General features: G+C 39.9%; 1 protein-coding gene across 1 annotated transcript; it reads left to right on the forward strand.

Annotated features, from left to right (window-relative positions):
• The first annotated feature begins 1,671 nt into the window (after nt 1-1,671).
• MED21 (mediator complex subunit 21) lies at nt 1,672-9,532 on the forward strand. Its single transcript, XM_062592051.1, has 4 exons — nt 1,672-1,731; nt 2,120-2,234; nt 4,189-4,289; nt 6,936-9,532. The coding sequence occupies exons 1-4, from the start codon at nt 1,690-1,692 to the stop codon at nt 7,110-7,112; spliced, it is 435 nt and encodes a 144-aa protein (XP_062448035.1). The 5' UTR covers nt 1,672-1,689; the 3' UTR covers nt 7,113-9,532.
• Nucleotides 9,533-16,376: the final 6,844 nt, after the last annotated feature.

Below are 16,376 nucleotides of genomic sequence, written 5' to 3' on the forward strand. Positions count from 1 at the left end.
TGGGCTATGGGCACCAAGAAAATTAGGAACAGGCAGTGGAGATTTACCAAAGGCCAAATGTGCTTGAACAACCTGATTGCCTTCTGCAATCAGTGGGGTTGTGAACAAGCAAAGATTAGCAACATAAAATACTTAGACTTCAATAAGGCTTTTGATGCTGCCCCCCACAGCAATTGTATCAGCCGACTCTTTCATCCCCCCCGGCTCTATGCTGGTTACCAGCCACTGTCTGTTCATCAAGCTGTTGATTACAACCTTGGAAGCTCAGTGGTCTAGGTGATTTTCAGTCCATCTAACAAGCTCGTTCAGCCCATACTCCCTGAACTTCCAAGTGAGAATGCTGTTGGAACACCTATATTAGAAGATTTTGTATCATAGACAGGACCATTGTTAGATCAGTTTATCTCTAAATGTTGAATGACCGAAGCTAAGTATCAGATGCTTACTGACTTGCACAAATTGGTATTTCTTGTTCTATAGCCTACAGGTATAGTGAATTCTTGCTGAATGGAAGCTGGCCTGCTGAAGACATTACCACTCTTGTCTTTTTACCACTCCCTGTCCACTCGACATTGTCACTTACTCAGCGCAAGTGCTGGAGTGGGCCATCTGAGTGCTACTTCTATTTTCATGCAGAGGCAGAAAGCCTGTTGTACAGCAAAAGCTGTACACTTCATGGTTCAGCACCAGCTTCTGTTGTCAATAACACAAGAATTTGGGTTTTTACTTCAATACAATCACGAGTGCATACTTGTGTCTCCGAGAGAAATAAATGGTCTTGAAATGCCAGTTCTGTACTGAATAGCACACTTTATAGTGCTTTTTCCTCTTTTGTCTCAGTACTTGCCCCTGTTGAACTACCCATAACACATTATGGGCCAAGTTCTTGTCCCTTTAAACTAAAATGATATTGGTCACCATGACTGTGGCTGATACCTGGATTTGCCCTTGGGAACCTGTTCTTTTGAACATCCCTGTGAATGAATGCAAAATTATCCAGAGGACTGTGATCAACCTCTGGATGTATTATAGCCGCTGAGATCACATGAGATTAGAGACATCTGTTCTGAAGCACTCATCATAGGTAATACTTGTGTTAAGGCAGAGCTGCCTCCTATTCTTACCATGAAGGCAACTTAAAAAAAATTAACTCAGATCTTTGCTTTCAAGTTACTAACTCAGACTAACTTAACTATGACCCTGTCCGTGGCAGAAGAGGAAGAGATTTGTGGTTATCTAGAAACTAATAAAGCTGGCAGGGCTATGGATGGGTACGAGGGTCCATATCTAAATGTAATTAATTTGACTTGGAAACGGCAGCCCTGGGGGCTGCGGCCGCAGCCTCGCAGAAGCACCTGCACGCTTCTGTAGAGCCCAAGGCCGCCTGCGCTGCCCGCCTTAGCACAAGCGGCTCAACAGCTGCAAACCGCACCGAAGGCAAGGAAGCAAGAAGGGCTACGACAGTGACTGCTGCGGGCTGCAGCCCGCCCGGGGCCGCGGGCGGGCGGCCCGTGTTTCTGCCGAAGCTCCCCAGGGCCCGGCGCCACCCGGCGCCTGCCCCCGCCGCCCCCGCGGCTCCTCCCGGCCCCCAGGGGGCGCGCGCGGCGCCCGCGCCTGACATCGAGGCGCCCCATTGGCGGTGCAGGCTCCCAGGTGCCCCGGCGCGTGGGCGGCGGCGGCGGCGCCGCCATGGCGGATCGGTTAACGCAGCTGCAGGACGCGGTGAACTCGGTGAGTGCCGTGCCGGGAGCGCCGTTTTCTTCTGCTCTTCCCCTCCCCTCCCCTCTCCCGGGTCTCTCCAGCGGCCGTGAAGCGCGGGAAGGGAAGATGAGGCCCTGCCCTGCGGCCTCTGCCGCCGCGCCCGGCCGTTGTTGGCCGCTATCGGCCGTTATTGGCCGTTGGGTGCGTGAGGGGGCGCGAGCGGCGGCGCAGCCCAGGGCTCTGCGGCCGGCGGCGGCCCCGATCCCGCTCCCCCTCCCCCTGGCAGTCACGGGCTGCGGGTGCGCTCCCGCCTAACGCCGGCGGGGAGCCGTGCCGCCTGAGGGCCACGGGGTTGAAAAATAAGCCTGAAGTGTTTTTAGATTAAAATATTTTTTTTCTGCCTCTTCTCTGCCTGTAGCTCGCAGACCAGTTCTGTAATGCTATCGGCGTGTTGCAGCAGTGTGGCCCGCCTGCCTCTTTCAGCAACATTCAGACAGCAATAAACAAAGATCAGCCTGCTAATCCAACAGAAGGCAAGTCTTTGTTTCTGGGTCTGCCTTCTCAATGCGAACATGTTCTGGTATAGTATGCACAGTAATTTGAGATGTGTACCTTATGTTCAGCAAACATAATTCCAGCAGTAAGTGGAGGAGTGAATCAAGTTTGTTCTGAAGTTGATGTCAGCTGCACCTGCTCTTGAAGTTTGTGCTAATGGAAATACCCTTTAACTGTTGACATGCATTTCTTGTGGTTTCTTTGTGCAGATAAAGTAAGCCTTTAGCTATAAAAGAACTTAAATAGGACTCATTTTAAGAGAACTGCTATGAGACATTTTTACTAACTTATCTATTATTTTGAAAATTTTTATGAGAATGAGTGTAATTTTTGTGAAATCATGCATGAGTTTAAAACTCTCGATCTTATAATTTTAACTTTTCCTGTGTTTTTTTTCTTTCACGCATTTTCTATTTATCTAATTGATTAAATAATAGTATCTTGTTAAATCCCCCTGATGGCATTTGGGTTGGGTGGTGGTGAGAGAAAAAGATCTAATCTGTGGCATTGCAACTGGAAAGCAAACTGAAAGAAAGATTTTCCTCTCAATCTGAGAATTTCAAGTTAATATTTAAATAAGCATGTTATTCTAATCCTGGTTACCTTTCAAAGCTTCTGTGGATGTTACGGTCAAAACATACTGCTATCTGATAATTTCTTTTTTGGTTGGTGTGTGTATTTTCCTGAGAAAACTTTGCATGTGTTTTGTATCAGATTGGATTTGACTAATGGGATATCAGGGTAGACTGGTTTGGAGCACAGTGATGCTCTTTTCGGGACAGCTGTTGCATGATCCTTTGTTGGTTTGCTCTCTGATATGGGAATTAGTTGCAGAAGCTAGCTGAAAGATTTGCTTGCTTCCTCATGTTATTAGCTGCTGTCTTGCGTACAAGCATCAACATGACAACTGAGGAGCTTAGAGGTGTGTTAAGGTCTTAAAATGGTAGTCCATAATTACTTTTTGTTTTATCTTGTCGTGAAGCTCTGAATAAAGTGAATTCAGTAAAATCCTACAGCCAGGTTAGTTTAGTTTGGTCTAATCAGCATCATCATCAGTTGCATATCTTCAGATATCTAAAGTCTTAATAAAACAGCCTTAAAACTTTGTGTGTAGAACATTTATTTACAGGCCAAGAGTGTATAAGTGATGACACTGAGCAAGTTTTAATGGGTATGTTTGTTTGTTTGTTTTAAATTAAAGTCAAGTCTACTTCCAAGAATGTCATTAGAAAATATTTTGTCCTTCTGCATGAAAGATCTTTGGAAGCGATCAACATAAAATGCCTAAGACCTTAAATTACAAGATAAAGAGGGCTGTCTTACGATTTTAGCTATAGTTATGAACTTCCAAGTCAAACTCAAGGTGATTAAAGATATCTTCTGCCTTAGTGCCTCTTTGAAAAAACAGTATGCACTTTTAATATGATTTTGTAGCTAAATTAAGATCTGTTACTAACTTAAGTCTTTTCCCTTTCTGAGTGATAATTTAACTCTCCCTGTAGTTGATTCCCCCCCCCCCCAAAAAAAAAAAAATCTCAAATTCTTTCACTAATAGTCTGATGTTTGACATAATTTAAATGGCTCATACATTTGAATCTCTATTACTATTTTCTTATAACTTCTAGTGTTGTTCTTATACATAATGGCAGATTTCAAGGCAAGGATTGAAAGGTTAAATGAGTTGTTGGCTATTTCTGAATACATAATGTAGGGACCAGGACACTTAATACCTTTACTTGTAATTTCTTAAGTGGCTAACCATGATGGAGTTCTAGTTATTTTCTCATTTTATGCAAGGAGCAGTGCAACAAGAAATTTTAACACTTGGAATGCTTCAGGTCTTTTGGATTTTCTGTACTCAATATACAGAATTGTGCTTATTTCTAATAATGTATTGAAATGTAGACTGATTTGTTATTATTTTTTTTGAAGAATACGCCCAACTGTTTGCAGCGCTGATTGCACGAACTGCAAAGGATATTGATGTTCTGATAGATTCCTTGCCTAGTGAGGAATCAACTGCTGCTTTGCAGGTAAGAGCATTCTTAATTAAACTATGAAAACATTACTGAAGACAGCTTCCTTTCTTTCTTTCTTTTAAACACACTTTTTTCTCTTTAAGCCACGTAATCTTGAAAAATGGCTTCAATATAAGCCTGAATTTTTCATGAGGCTAGCCAATGAACTCTTTATAGGCTCACTGGAAATCCTGCTTTTTGCATCTAGTTCTAAATTAAATTATGCATAGTGAGAATATTTTAAACTCACTTTTTGAAGAGTTTCAAAAATTATGCTTTTATGATAACATCACAGTACTGCAAACAGCTAGGTGTTTTTCCAGCTGTTCAAATACTAATACAACAGATGCAACAGCACTGATGCGTTGGCTAACTTTTCCTGGATATCCTTCATATTCTCTTATGCTGTGCATGTTTTACTTTGTATCTGTAGAGCCAATGTTTTACTGAAGCCTCATGTTCTCATACAATGTTACTGGTTGCTAAAGGGTTTGCAGTATGCTTTAAATTCTCCAGCCCTGTTAGAGAATGGTTCTGTTTCACTTCTCACTGTTAGGATGTCCTTTCTTCAACTAGGCAGCCAGACTTGCTGGTTTTGTTCCTCGCTCCTTCTTTCTTAAGACCAGAGCAAGTTTCTAGGAAGTCTCAGATTTGCTTGAGGAAGTGCTTAGGAACAGAAAGCAGTCACAGGCCAGACAGCGGTCAAAAACTTTGGACAATATCGCAACCTTCATTCTTTGCCTTAGAACTGAACTGCTGCAAACAGCTTGTGAATCTTTTTGTATTTCTCACTTCTGAAGTACGCCTTTGACCCATAATTTAAAGAACATCATGTATTTCTTAGCCATGCTTCCTACAGATCTTGCCTGTTAAACAGCATCCTTTTTATTCTTTCAGTTGCCATGATTTTCAGACATTTAACTTCTAAATCTAAAAAAGTATTTTCTTTCTTGCGTGCAGTGAAGATACGAAGAGAGAATGCCAGAAGATGCAAAGAGAGAATGCCAGAGCTGTTTTAAAATTACACCTGGGTTGATAATCCATGACTCTTAAAAGGCACTTCACAAAAGGCTTTAGAGATGCCTGCTGGGCCAAGTACAAAAAGCTACATTGCATTTGGGATCAAATAGAGGAGGTTAAATTTGGAAGTTTTGCAAGTCATAATAATTGCTGAACATACTATTTGGGTATGTTATCACCAGCATAATACCAAATAGTGTATTTAATTACCAAGCTGTGTATTTAATAACTTGAGATAGAAGCTGTCTGTCCAGCAGATAGGCTTCTCTCATGATGAACTGGGTTTGGTCAGCTGATGCAAGGAAACAAGAGTGCTCCAGGAAGATGATTGGTTATCTGACTGGGGCATGCTTTCCTCTGAGTTGATATTCTTACAGTTTCTTGCTCTGTCCTTAATGCTGAGCTTAGTTTCATCAAAATCTGTTTTTGCTTGGTTTTGAATCCAGATATAATTTAGCCTGTTTTTCTCCATTTACATATTCTAGTTTGGATTTTTAGTTTCTTCTGTTTATATTGGTACAATATTAAAGATTGATATGACTTCCATTAAAAAGACTGTTTTGGAGATGCTTGAAATACTCTAAAATACTCTATATAGTTTTGCTGAGAAGTGGTAGATATGGCTAGTTAGAGCTGTACTTTGGCCAGTATTCTTGACGCTAATGCTGTTTTGATACATGTTTCAAATCTGAGGTTTATCTTAAGCTGTAAGAGAGGCTGCCATGTTAATCCCTCTTTTACTCTTGTGTTCAGATTGGCAATATATATTCTGTGCAGATCGGTGGCTTGCCTGCAGTCAATTATTTATCAGCTGAGACTGAAGTTACCGAGCTTAATTCTACTTCTCATACTTCTACCCTTGTTGTCTTCCTATGGCCCTTGTTCTTAGGGTCAGAAAGACATTTGTTGTCTTCCTTTGTGCAAATATTAAATAATCTTCAGCAAAGACATAAGCCTTGCAGAGCAACAGGTGACTATGTTAGAATTTACCAGTTTAAAGTCTAAGATGACTTTTTTAAAAGCCTGTATGTAGACCTGAGTAACTTTTAAAAGCCTTATCAACTTGAAACAGTTCTGTTTTCTCTCTCTCTCTTTTTATTTTTTTTTATTTTATTTTTTTTTGCTATTAAACAAGTTTGAGTATATTTAAATTTTGGTAAATGTTTTATCTGAATTTTGAAGCTCAAATGTTTTATTTCACAAAAAAATTGACTAGCTTAAAAACTATTTGACTCTGAAACAAAATGTGAAAAGGAAACTATTTGGTTAAATAAGACAGTTTCATGTAAAATATGTATAGGAAGATTTATGTAAGCTATGTTTGTATCTTCTGTTACTCCCTTTCAGTAAGGGAGTGTGTGGGGGGGTTATTTTCACTTAGCAGGAAAGCTGTACCAAACTAAAAGTTGCGATCTGAAAGAAATCAACAGCAGTATTTGGTGGATTTTGGTTTTTACTCTGTGTAGAAGTGTGCTCTCATTTAGACTGCAACCTATAATGAATTGCTGTCAAATCAGTGGTGTCTAATTCAGGGTTTAAAGAGAGAACCTTTATTTTAGGGAATGCCTCAACTTCCTTTGCTACCAAAGTCAATTTTGTATTATAGTTGAAGGTCCTTATTTTTTCCCTTTTATTTTAAAGGCTGCTAGTCTGTATCGATTAGAAGAAGAAAATCACGAAGCAGCCGCCCGGCTGGAAGAGGTAGTTTATCGTGGGGATATGCTACTGGAAAAGATACAGAGTGCTCTCGCAGATATTGCTCAGTCCCAGCTGAAGACAAGAAGCAGCACCCATAGCCAGCCCGTTCCAGACTCGTAGCACCAGGGGGCAGCGCTCTGCTGCAAAACTGAACTGCAGAAAGTCCTGTTGAAAACTGTAGCAGTGTTTCTTACTCTTGTGGGACTCTGAAGTGCTTTGATCACTGGTAACAATATATTTTATCAAAGCTCAAACTCCAGGTTTGGTATGAGAATCACTTATATTGTAGAGTTGGTGTTTCTGTTCTAGAATTACACATCTTAATATTTTAAATCAGGAAAATATACATATTTTAAATCAGGAAAATATACATTACTTTTCTTTTTTTTCATAAATGTCAGACTTTAATCTGATTTGTCATCTTCATAACACAGATTTTGGTCCATAAAGGAAATTCATAAGGAAAGTATTTTTAAGAGTATTGTGTAATTCACCCACCTTTACTTTCAAACTTTGGGCTTTTTTTTTGTTTGGTTTTTTTTTTTTTTTTTTTTTTTTTTTTTTTTTTTTTGTAAGGCTTAAGCATGGAAACACTGTATAAATTATCTGAGTTAACGGAGAAAATGCTAGACAATCAGAGGTGAGCACAGTGCTGACCATCTATTGTAATTAACAGAAACGATAATTAAGCAGTTTGTATTTCTGCTTGGCCATCTTACCCCTTACAGATTAAGTAAAGAGTTAAATAAACTCCAGAGCTTGCAGAGTAAGTGTTTTTGCTAGTGGCATCTCACTGAAAAAGTTAAATGTGCAGATATCCGATCTTGATATTTCTTGTTGTTTGTAATTCACAAGTGGTTCTTTGACTCCATTACTGCTACTGATACACTTGCTGTCACTTGCTTATGCTATTTCTCTGCTTCTGCTAATGTTTTGCATTCTCATGGCAACTAGTGAGCGCCTATAAAGCGCACACTATTGAGAAAGCACTAGAGGAGTCTGAGAAGACCCCAAAAGTATCTGAGAGAGCAACTAGCAATAAGAAAACTAAAAATAATTTATTATATAATATTGCTTTTTAGTGTAAACAGTTGCTTATAATATTGCTTTATAGTGTAAGCAGCTGCTTACATGAATGCTGTGATCATAAGCCACAAGAGGTGTAGTCTCCATTGAGAGAGGTTTTTGTTTTATTTCACACACTGAATAATTTGTGCCCCTCATACAAGGACTTTGGAAGTCCCAGCCTCTTCTGTATGAAAAATGAACAAGATATTTGGGGTTTTGGTATGTGAGCTTGGAGTTGAACCTTTTGCTGCTAATTATCTATATTTTTGAGTTAGCTGTCTTGCATTATTGTAGGATGCTCTTTATTTCCACATAATGCATCTGTTCATTTGCTGATCAAAACTACCTATTTCTATGTATTGGACATACTGTCATTGGTGTAAAAGTTACATGTGTTTTTCTATTGCATATAGGCAGGTAAGAGCAATTCAAATATGTCTTTAGCAATCCAGTCCTTAAGGATTTGGATCTGGCTGCTTACTACACTGTGCCAATAAAAGGAAGAGTATAACATGGCACAGGATATGTCTTCTAGAGAGTCTATTTTGAGGATTAAAAAATACAAAGCTATTCCTACATTTAATAATGATAATATCTAAATATTTAATCAAATAATATTATTTGATTAAATATTTAATAGTATTTAATAAAAATTACATCTATGTAGTCATAAATTTAGTCTGCTATTGTGAGACTCACACACTATCCAAATTTCACAGAAGGAAAGACAATTGGGGCAGTGAGCAGGCTATACCATGGTGTTAGTTCTGTAATTGGATTTATTCTTTTTATTATTATTATTATTTTTTAAGGGGGCTGTAGTGATTTACTAAGCCATGCAGATATCCTCATTTCCTGCTGAGGCTGGAAGACCAAAATTTTCATTTAAAGTAAATCTTGGGGTCTTTTCTTTCCAGGAGGAAAAAAAAATGCAGCCAGTGCATTTATATATTGTTATTCCCAAAACTAGTAGACACAGAAGACTGAAAAGTGTGGGTTTTGTTTGTGGATTTTTATTGGACCTTTTAATTTGGAGCTTGTACATTGCTGGAAAAGGGGCTAGCTCATCATGATAGATTCCCAAGTATAGCTTAACACCTGTATAACCTCAAATATATTTTGTTAACTTGAAAACTTTCATTGTGGAAGACGGTGTACATCTTCAGTAATGTTACACTTATTTTAATTTCATATCTTTTGTCTTTCAGTACTTGGAAACTGATGTATTACTACTGCCTAGTATTGCTTTACTGTACAGATTTTCTTATACCAGCCCACTTTATATTAAAGTGTGTACTGGCATAAAACAGTTGATCACATGCAGAAATAAACCTTGACAGAGGTGTAAGATCACTAGTATATACATGTGGTTGCTCTGTACTTTGCCTCTGTCTAGCTTTGCAAATGTTGCCAATTTAATAGAGATGCAGTTTGTGAAAGTGACTAATACAATAAAGAAAAGAAAACTGAAATCCTTTTCCTTTTTCACCTTGGGAAATAATAAAGTGATTTGGTTAGTAAGTAGTACTGTCAGAGCTGCGTGAACCCCACTAGTTCATGTATGTTGTGTTGCTGGACTAGCTAATGTAAGTCCCTGCCTTCTCTTTTAGTCTGCAGCTCGGTATAAGTTTGTGCGTCTTTTGCTGGATGTTAACATGAAGAAGGGGAAAAACAGCCAATTAGCTGCAGTTGCCTAATGCATTACATTATGCCTACAGCGTTAGATTAGGACTTGGCGATGCAGATTCTTTTTCTCCGTTACCACATATGTGCTGATTTGTCCAGTCCCTGCTCTTGCTGCCCATATCTGTTTAAAAAACAGGTGGTAGTAATAGTAATTGCAGTGCTCTCCTTAGGGAGTTACTTTGGTTGATACAGTTATATTCACGCATATTGCAGGACTTGCAGCATTATGTCTGTATCTTTTAGTACTCTGACTTTCTGTTTAAAAAGGGGGAGGGAGGCGGGGATTGGCGAGCAGGCACAAATAAAATAAGCCAAAGGCTTTTGGAAGAAGGCATTGCATCTTCCCTGAAATATCATGACTGACTCTGAACTGTTTTTAATGCTCCCTATAAAACAAAAAAACAATCAAACAAAAGACCCCTAACCCCCTACTTAAGAGCTGCTAACAAAAATATCAGGTTATACATGAGAGCTGTAAAAGAAAACTTTTCTTGAGACGAGTAAGGGGGAAGAAAACAAAAATTCTGAGCAAGATATAATATGCAAAACCATTTTATGTTGGACAAGGAGTACTGCCCAGTGAACAAATTGTGCTTTGAAGAAAGATAGTACAGAGCATGATGGAAAATTCCATTGAAAAACAATCTCAACCACTTCAAATGAGCAGGAGCATTTCATGCTGAGAATCTATACAGCCCACTGGCAAACATGTTGGGATCAATTTAGTAAATATAAGCAGCTGATCAAAGTCTAGTATTCTTTACTATAAACAACCATGCTTGGAGGAGAGGAACACCTCACAGCAGCTGTTCTCATTTTCAGAAACTAGAAGAGGGAGAAGTTCACAGGCTTGTTTTTAAAGATACAGGGAAAAGTGCATTAGTAATATTCTTGCTTTGTGTCTTTATAATGTTAATCCTGACTTATTACCACAGGTGATCTGTGGCGACCTGGGTTCTTCTGCCATGTGTGGCATGAGAGAAGGAGGAGGGAAGGGGGGGGTGAAGACTGCCTAGGTGGGAAGCAGCTCTGCTGAAATAGACCTTGGGGGTCTTGGCAGATAGCAAGTTCAACATGACCCAGCAGCGGGACCAGGCAGCAAAAAAGGCCAAAAGCCAACAGTACAGCCAGTAGGTTGAGGAAAGTGATTATTGCCTTCTGCTCTGCACTTGTTAGATCACAGCTGGAACACTGTGTCCAGTTTTGGGCCCCCAATATGCAAAATGTTGATAAACTGGAGCAAGCTCAGCCAAAGGCCACCAAGATGGCTCACTTGCCCGGTGAGGAGAGGTTAAGGGAGCTGGGCTTTTTCAACCTGGAGAAGAGCGGCTTCAGGAGGACCTAAAAGCAGTCTGCCAGTACTTAACAGCAAGGTTATAGAGAAGATGGAGCCAAGCTCTTCACAGTGGTGCTTAGTGTGAGGATGAGAGACAAGGGGGCTAAATTGAAAAGAGAGGTTTAGACTGGACATAAGGAAGAACTTTTTCATGAGTAGGACAGTTAATTATTAGAACAGAGAAGCTGGAAATCCATGCGGTTTTTCAAGACCTGACTGGATGAAGCCCTGAGCAACCTGGTTTGACTTCATAGCTGTCTCACCTTTGAGTGGGAGGTTGGACTTGAAACTTCCTGAACTTTCTTCCAACTTGAATGATCCTGTGGATACTATGCATATTAATGGTTTCACAAAGAACAAGAAAGTATTCAGAATGTTCTTGCTATCTTTCTCCTTTTCTGAAAAGGCAGGTCTGGAGGACAGGAAACTTAAAGTATCTAGTGTCAGCCTCATTTTTATTGATGAGATCTTTTGATGTCGGTCTGCACTGGAAGGCCACTGAGTTGATCTTACGTGCAGTGTGAAATTCCATGCTGTAGTGACCCAAGTTTCCAACAGGTGCCCTTGGAGAGCGTGATATGCAAAATCCACATCCTACACTTACAGAAAATTGATCTGTCAGATGATGCTGACTCACTATTAGACAAAGGCAGACTTCTCTAAAGAAAGAAGTTGTATTTGTGTTTTATATAGCTTGATATGTAGTCTTACGTAAGAAATAATTAAAGCCCTATTTTCAGCCTCTTAACCTGAGATGAGAGCAAAGTTTTTGCTAGATTTTTCTTTCAAAGCTATGGAAGAAAGTTTGAATGACTTTTTTTTTTTTTTTTTTTTTAACTTAGAAACAAGCTGTTGATTGACTGGCAGGACCTTTTTACCTCTATCTCCTAGAACTATGTTCTAGCAACAAAGGGAATAAGAACACTAAATTTGCAAGTGAGGTGTTACTTCAAGCTCCAAATATGTCACCCACTGTATTTTATGCACTTGCAATGAGTGCTATCCTAAATGGAAATGATCTTCAGGAAGTTTTTGTCCGTCTTAGCATGGTTAGTGTAGCATGCTCTGTGTGAGTACAGCTTCACAATTATTATACAGTGTTTGAATACACTGTAGTTTTTATGTTTATTTTTGTTTCTTGGAAAGCTTTATAGGAAACCTTGCTTCTTCACGGTAGGTTAAACAAGCAGAACAGGGACTTCATAATCTTGATGCTGCTGTACTCACCAGCATAGACAAGTAGCTAAGCACATCCAAGTCCTGCTCTGAGCACAAAACTGCTATTTTATGACTGTTTAGGCTGTCGCTATGTTTCTTCGGAATTTCTGTTTATAGCTGACATTCATGTAGTGCAGCACAATCAGTTCCCCTGACTCTTTTAACTTGGTATTTACTTACTATAAATATTACCAGTATTGAGAAGGCTCCTAGACTTAGCCTCCTTAAACTTACACACTTCACTGGAAGCCTAAATGAGTTAAGCTTGTGAAGTGGAAATTTGTAGTGGAGTAAGGACTGTGCAATTTGGCTGCAAAACATCCTTTCTCCACCCTGCTTACATATAAAGAGAAGATTGAAATAGAAGCGCTCTTTCAGGAAACAATGTACTTCATTCTATGGCTGTGTGGGAGAGCGATTGACTACACATTAACTTTCCACAAGTACTAGAGGAAAATGATAATTGTTTTCCCAAGTCACAGTCCAAGGGAGGGAGGCCACATGCATAAAAAGAAGAACACCCTAGAAGCTAAGAGCTCAGGAGAAGAGGGCTCCTGCACCAAGACTGTACTAAGATTGAGGAGAAGGGGCTTCAGCAGGTGTGTCTCTGGTGTCTTCTTCAGGCAGAATGATGAAAGACGTAACCGTGCAGGCTTGGTGCCTGGGGAATTGCTTTCAGTGAGGAAAAAAACAGGGGAAGGCAAATTTTACTTTAGTGCTGAGGAAGAGAGATTTTAAAGGAAAACTGTCAGGATGGATGTCATACAATTGCACACAACGTATCAAAGTGTACCATCCCGAAAGAAAACAGCTGCCTCTCTCTGTTTCCTTTTCAGAAGATATCAGAAAGAAGATAGGTTTTGTTTACAGTTGTTCTGCCATTTTATTTTGAATGTTTATAGTAACAAACACTCAACATAAGCAAGCATAATTTTGATAATGGGGCAGTTTTCAGATCCTCCTCTCCTCCTGCGACACAGAGCACTGTATGTGTTTAATGAACCTGGGATTGATAGGAGAGCTTTGGCAAGAGAGGTTTTCAGTGCATCCTTTTCACTTGGCATTGTTCCAAAAACTGCAATAAGCTGCTGTCAGAAAGGTTTCTGTGGTACAGTGATGCAATGCGGGTGCAATAATTCATCCAGCTTGCACTGTGAAAAAACAGCAGAATCGCCTAGCTATTGTAAAATGGCATTTGATGGAGAGGAATCAAATCCTTTATTTCAATGGGACTATGTATGTGTGTGTAAAGCCAAGCAAATACCCTACTTGTTAGGCTCCTTATAGGGGGGCATATTCACCTCTCTACATTTACCTTGATTTACAAAGACAGACGCACATCACAAAGTAACGGAAGGGAAGTACTGCAGTGCCCAAGAAGAAACATTTTAGACCACTTCAAGGGCAGTGAGTGGGTATTTACATGTCCAGCTAGCCTCAGACCTCCTAGTGAGGTATCTGCCTCTCTCTCTTCCTGCATCACCTTTCTCTTCCTCAAGCAGCTCCTACTACACAGCTCTCTCTTATGGGTTGTAGTCAGGGTTGGGGCATTCCCAGGATATGCCTTTAGGCTCACGAATGTAAAAGCTGAGATGCAACTAAATTGGATACCAAGAGGAGAAACAATATGGTCCTCTTTCCCCAAAAGTCATGGAGTTTGAATGTAAAATTATACAACTTGTTAAAACTATGTGGTTTTAATTTGTACTTTGGGAACCAGCTGTGTAATTCAACAGGTGCCTACAGCTGATCTGGGTGACACGTTCCAACTTGCTTTAGGCATTCAAGAACCTAACATGCACTGATTTTAGAAATCACTTCTAGCAAAGGAGAGCCGAAGTTCCTAGGTAGTATCGAAGCAGTCGTGTGATTCTCAGTGTGTCAGGCAGCTGTATGACCACAACTTCTCTGCGTTACATGAGCACGGAGTGGGACCTGCCCTTGCTTACACCAACCAATGACAATGGGAATCCTTCCAGTGACTCCAGTAAGCTGTGGAAGAGGCCCCTTGTGGGCTTAGATGGAATGAAAGCCTCTAATGAGGCAGAATGAGAAGCTGTGACTTGTTTCGGTGTGCTCAAGCATGCAAAGTGCAATACTCAGAGCATTAGTATTTCTCATTAGAGAGCAACTGTTTGACTGCTTCCCTATCTTGCTTCCTCTTAAAGCTATTTTGTAGCAGCAGCAGGTGAATGAATGTACAGCCACACTCACCTGTGTGGTTCATTCTACCTGAGTCCTTAACTGACTTGTTAAAACTAACACCAAATTAATGCTCTCTAACAGAAACATGTAATGAGGTGGTCAGGCACGCTAGAAGGCATTATTTTGACTTTAGCATTGTAGTTAAAGGCTGGGGGGGTAAGGGATTAATTTCCTGTATGCAAAAGTTGTATCACAAACTTATATTTATGAGTTTGGAAAATCACTAGGCATTTGTAGACGCCAGTATTCCTTAACTGTGTTACTTGTTAGTTATGGCTAGGTAATATTTAATCATCTGTTGTGTGATAGTGCATTCAGACCTGATCTGAAGTCTGTGACTTTGATGCGCTTTGGAACAGACCATAAATTGGTAGGATAACATGTCAGAAAAGCTGTCAGAATGAGCCAAACTTATTCCAGCGACACTGCCCCAGAAGAATGCTACGGAGCAGTATCAGAAACAGATATGACCATTTAGGATAATAAGTGGTAACTCTTATTATGGTAAGAAGAATTATGCTTCTACATTGCACAGTTCTTTAGGCTTGATTGCTACCAAAATAAAGCTGCAATAACATAACTTCTCTTTTTCTAAGGTTAAAAAAAAAGACATTAAAGAGTAAGCAATTTGTAGCCTTAGCTTTGTAAAGGAAACTTGTGGTTGATTTCTTTTGAAAACATCTGATACTGAGGTGTGGCAACTGAACCTCAACAGTTAACTGTACCTTTTCCAGATTTATCTTTCTTCAGCAGCAAAACATGTTGTGATTTATAGCTTTTTGAAGAGTGATGGTTCATCTGAACCAACCGTGAACACAGCTAGAGCTGGGTGGGGTGCATGAATATTGTGGTTTGCTTTGAAAGCTCTCTCTGGTGCTGCAGTAGTATTTCTGAACCATGGTTCAGGGTTAAACTGATTGTGAAATCTGAGTTCAGGAAGACATCTTTCCCCAGCAATGATACATTTAAAATTATTTTTGTCCTTTTTGTGGCCTAGGGCTGGATCACAGGATTATCTAGGCATTTCATCTAAGAAGTTTCTCACTAGCTGTAGGGAATGGGTACTGACAATGCCTTTGATCACCTGTGCTTGCTTCCTGTGGTAGTTTGTAGTGTTTGTGGCTCCTGACCTTTGGTACTGTAGTCCTGTGGTGTGAGCTGCTATTCTGTGGTTTCAGTATTTGGGGATAGTGACTGGATGCTTCTGAACTAAACACTTGCCATGTGGTTGTGTGCAATTTGACTTGCTCACCCTCTCAGTCCTTTTCATTTTCACCTTATGTTTGGACATAAGTTATAGCACTTCTGATCTAAGCTATGCATAAAACTGGACTTTTTCTTTGGTGTTAAGTTTGTTGTAGACATTTATTAGAATACTCTGCTGAGGTCAAGTGATTTTTCTTTTCTGAAAACAGGAGTGTAGGACTGCAATGAAGTGCTTGCAAGGAGACATTGTAATGCAGAACCTTTAGTCATCCATTTACTAGGGATTCATAACACTGATGCTCTCAAAAACTCCTATATCAGACACAATTGAGCTGATTGTTGCACTCCCCAAAAATGGGCTGTTCTGGTATTTTACCCCTCCTCAAAGATGTGTTGAGGACAAGAGTGTGTCAAAATTGGTTGCAAGGAGGCACCCATCTTCTACAGTTCCTTTCTTTCAAAATCATCAGGCCTGCCATTTCAGAACACATATTCAGGTCAGTCTTTTAATGTATAAGAACAGCATTTTGAAATAACTGAGTCTGTGGTAGAAGACTGGCTTGAAATCCTTTTTGGTCATCTATGCTTATAATTTTCAGAAGATACCCTAAGCACTACCCTGTAAGATCCACATTGCATGAAAGATTGAGAATGTGTAGAAGTGG

Source organism: Rhea pennata, chromosome 1 (genome assembly GCF_028389875.1).
Source record: "Rhea pennata isolate bPtePen1 chromosome 1, bPtePen1.pri, whole genome shotgun sequence".
In the NCBI taxonomy this organism is placed as follows: Eukaryota; Metazoa; Chordata; class Aves; order Rheiformes; family Rheidae; genus Rhea; species Rhea pennata.

Coding starts and splice junctions, on each gene's coding strand:
- MED21 (XM_062592051.1), top strand. CDS start 1,690: ATGGCGGATCGGTTAACGCAGCTGCAGGACGCGGTGAACTCG. Junction 1,732..2,119: donor TGCAGGACGCGGTGAACTCG/GTGAGTGCCGTG, acceptor CTCTGCCTGTAG/CTCGCAGACCAGTTCTGTAA. Junction 4,290..6,935: donor AATCAACTGCTGCTTTGCAG/GTAAGAGCATTC, acceptor TTTATTTTAAAG/GCTGCTAGTCTGTATCGATT.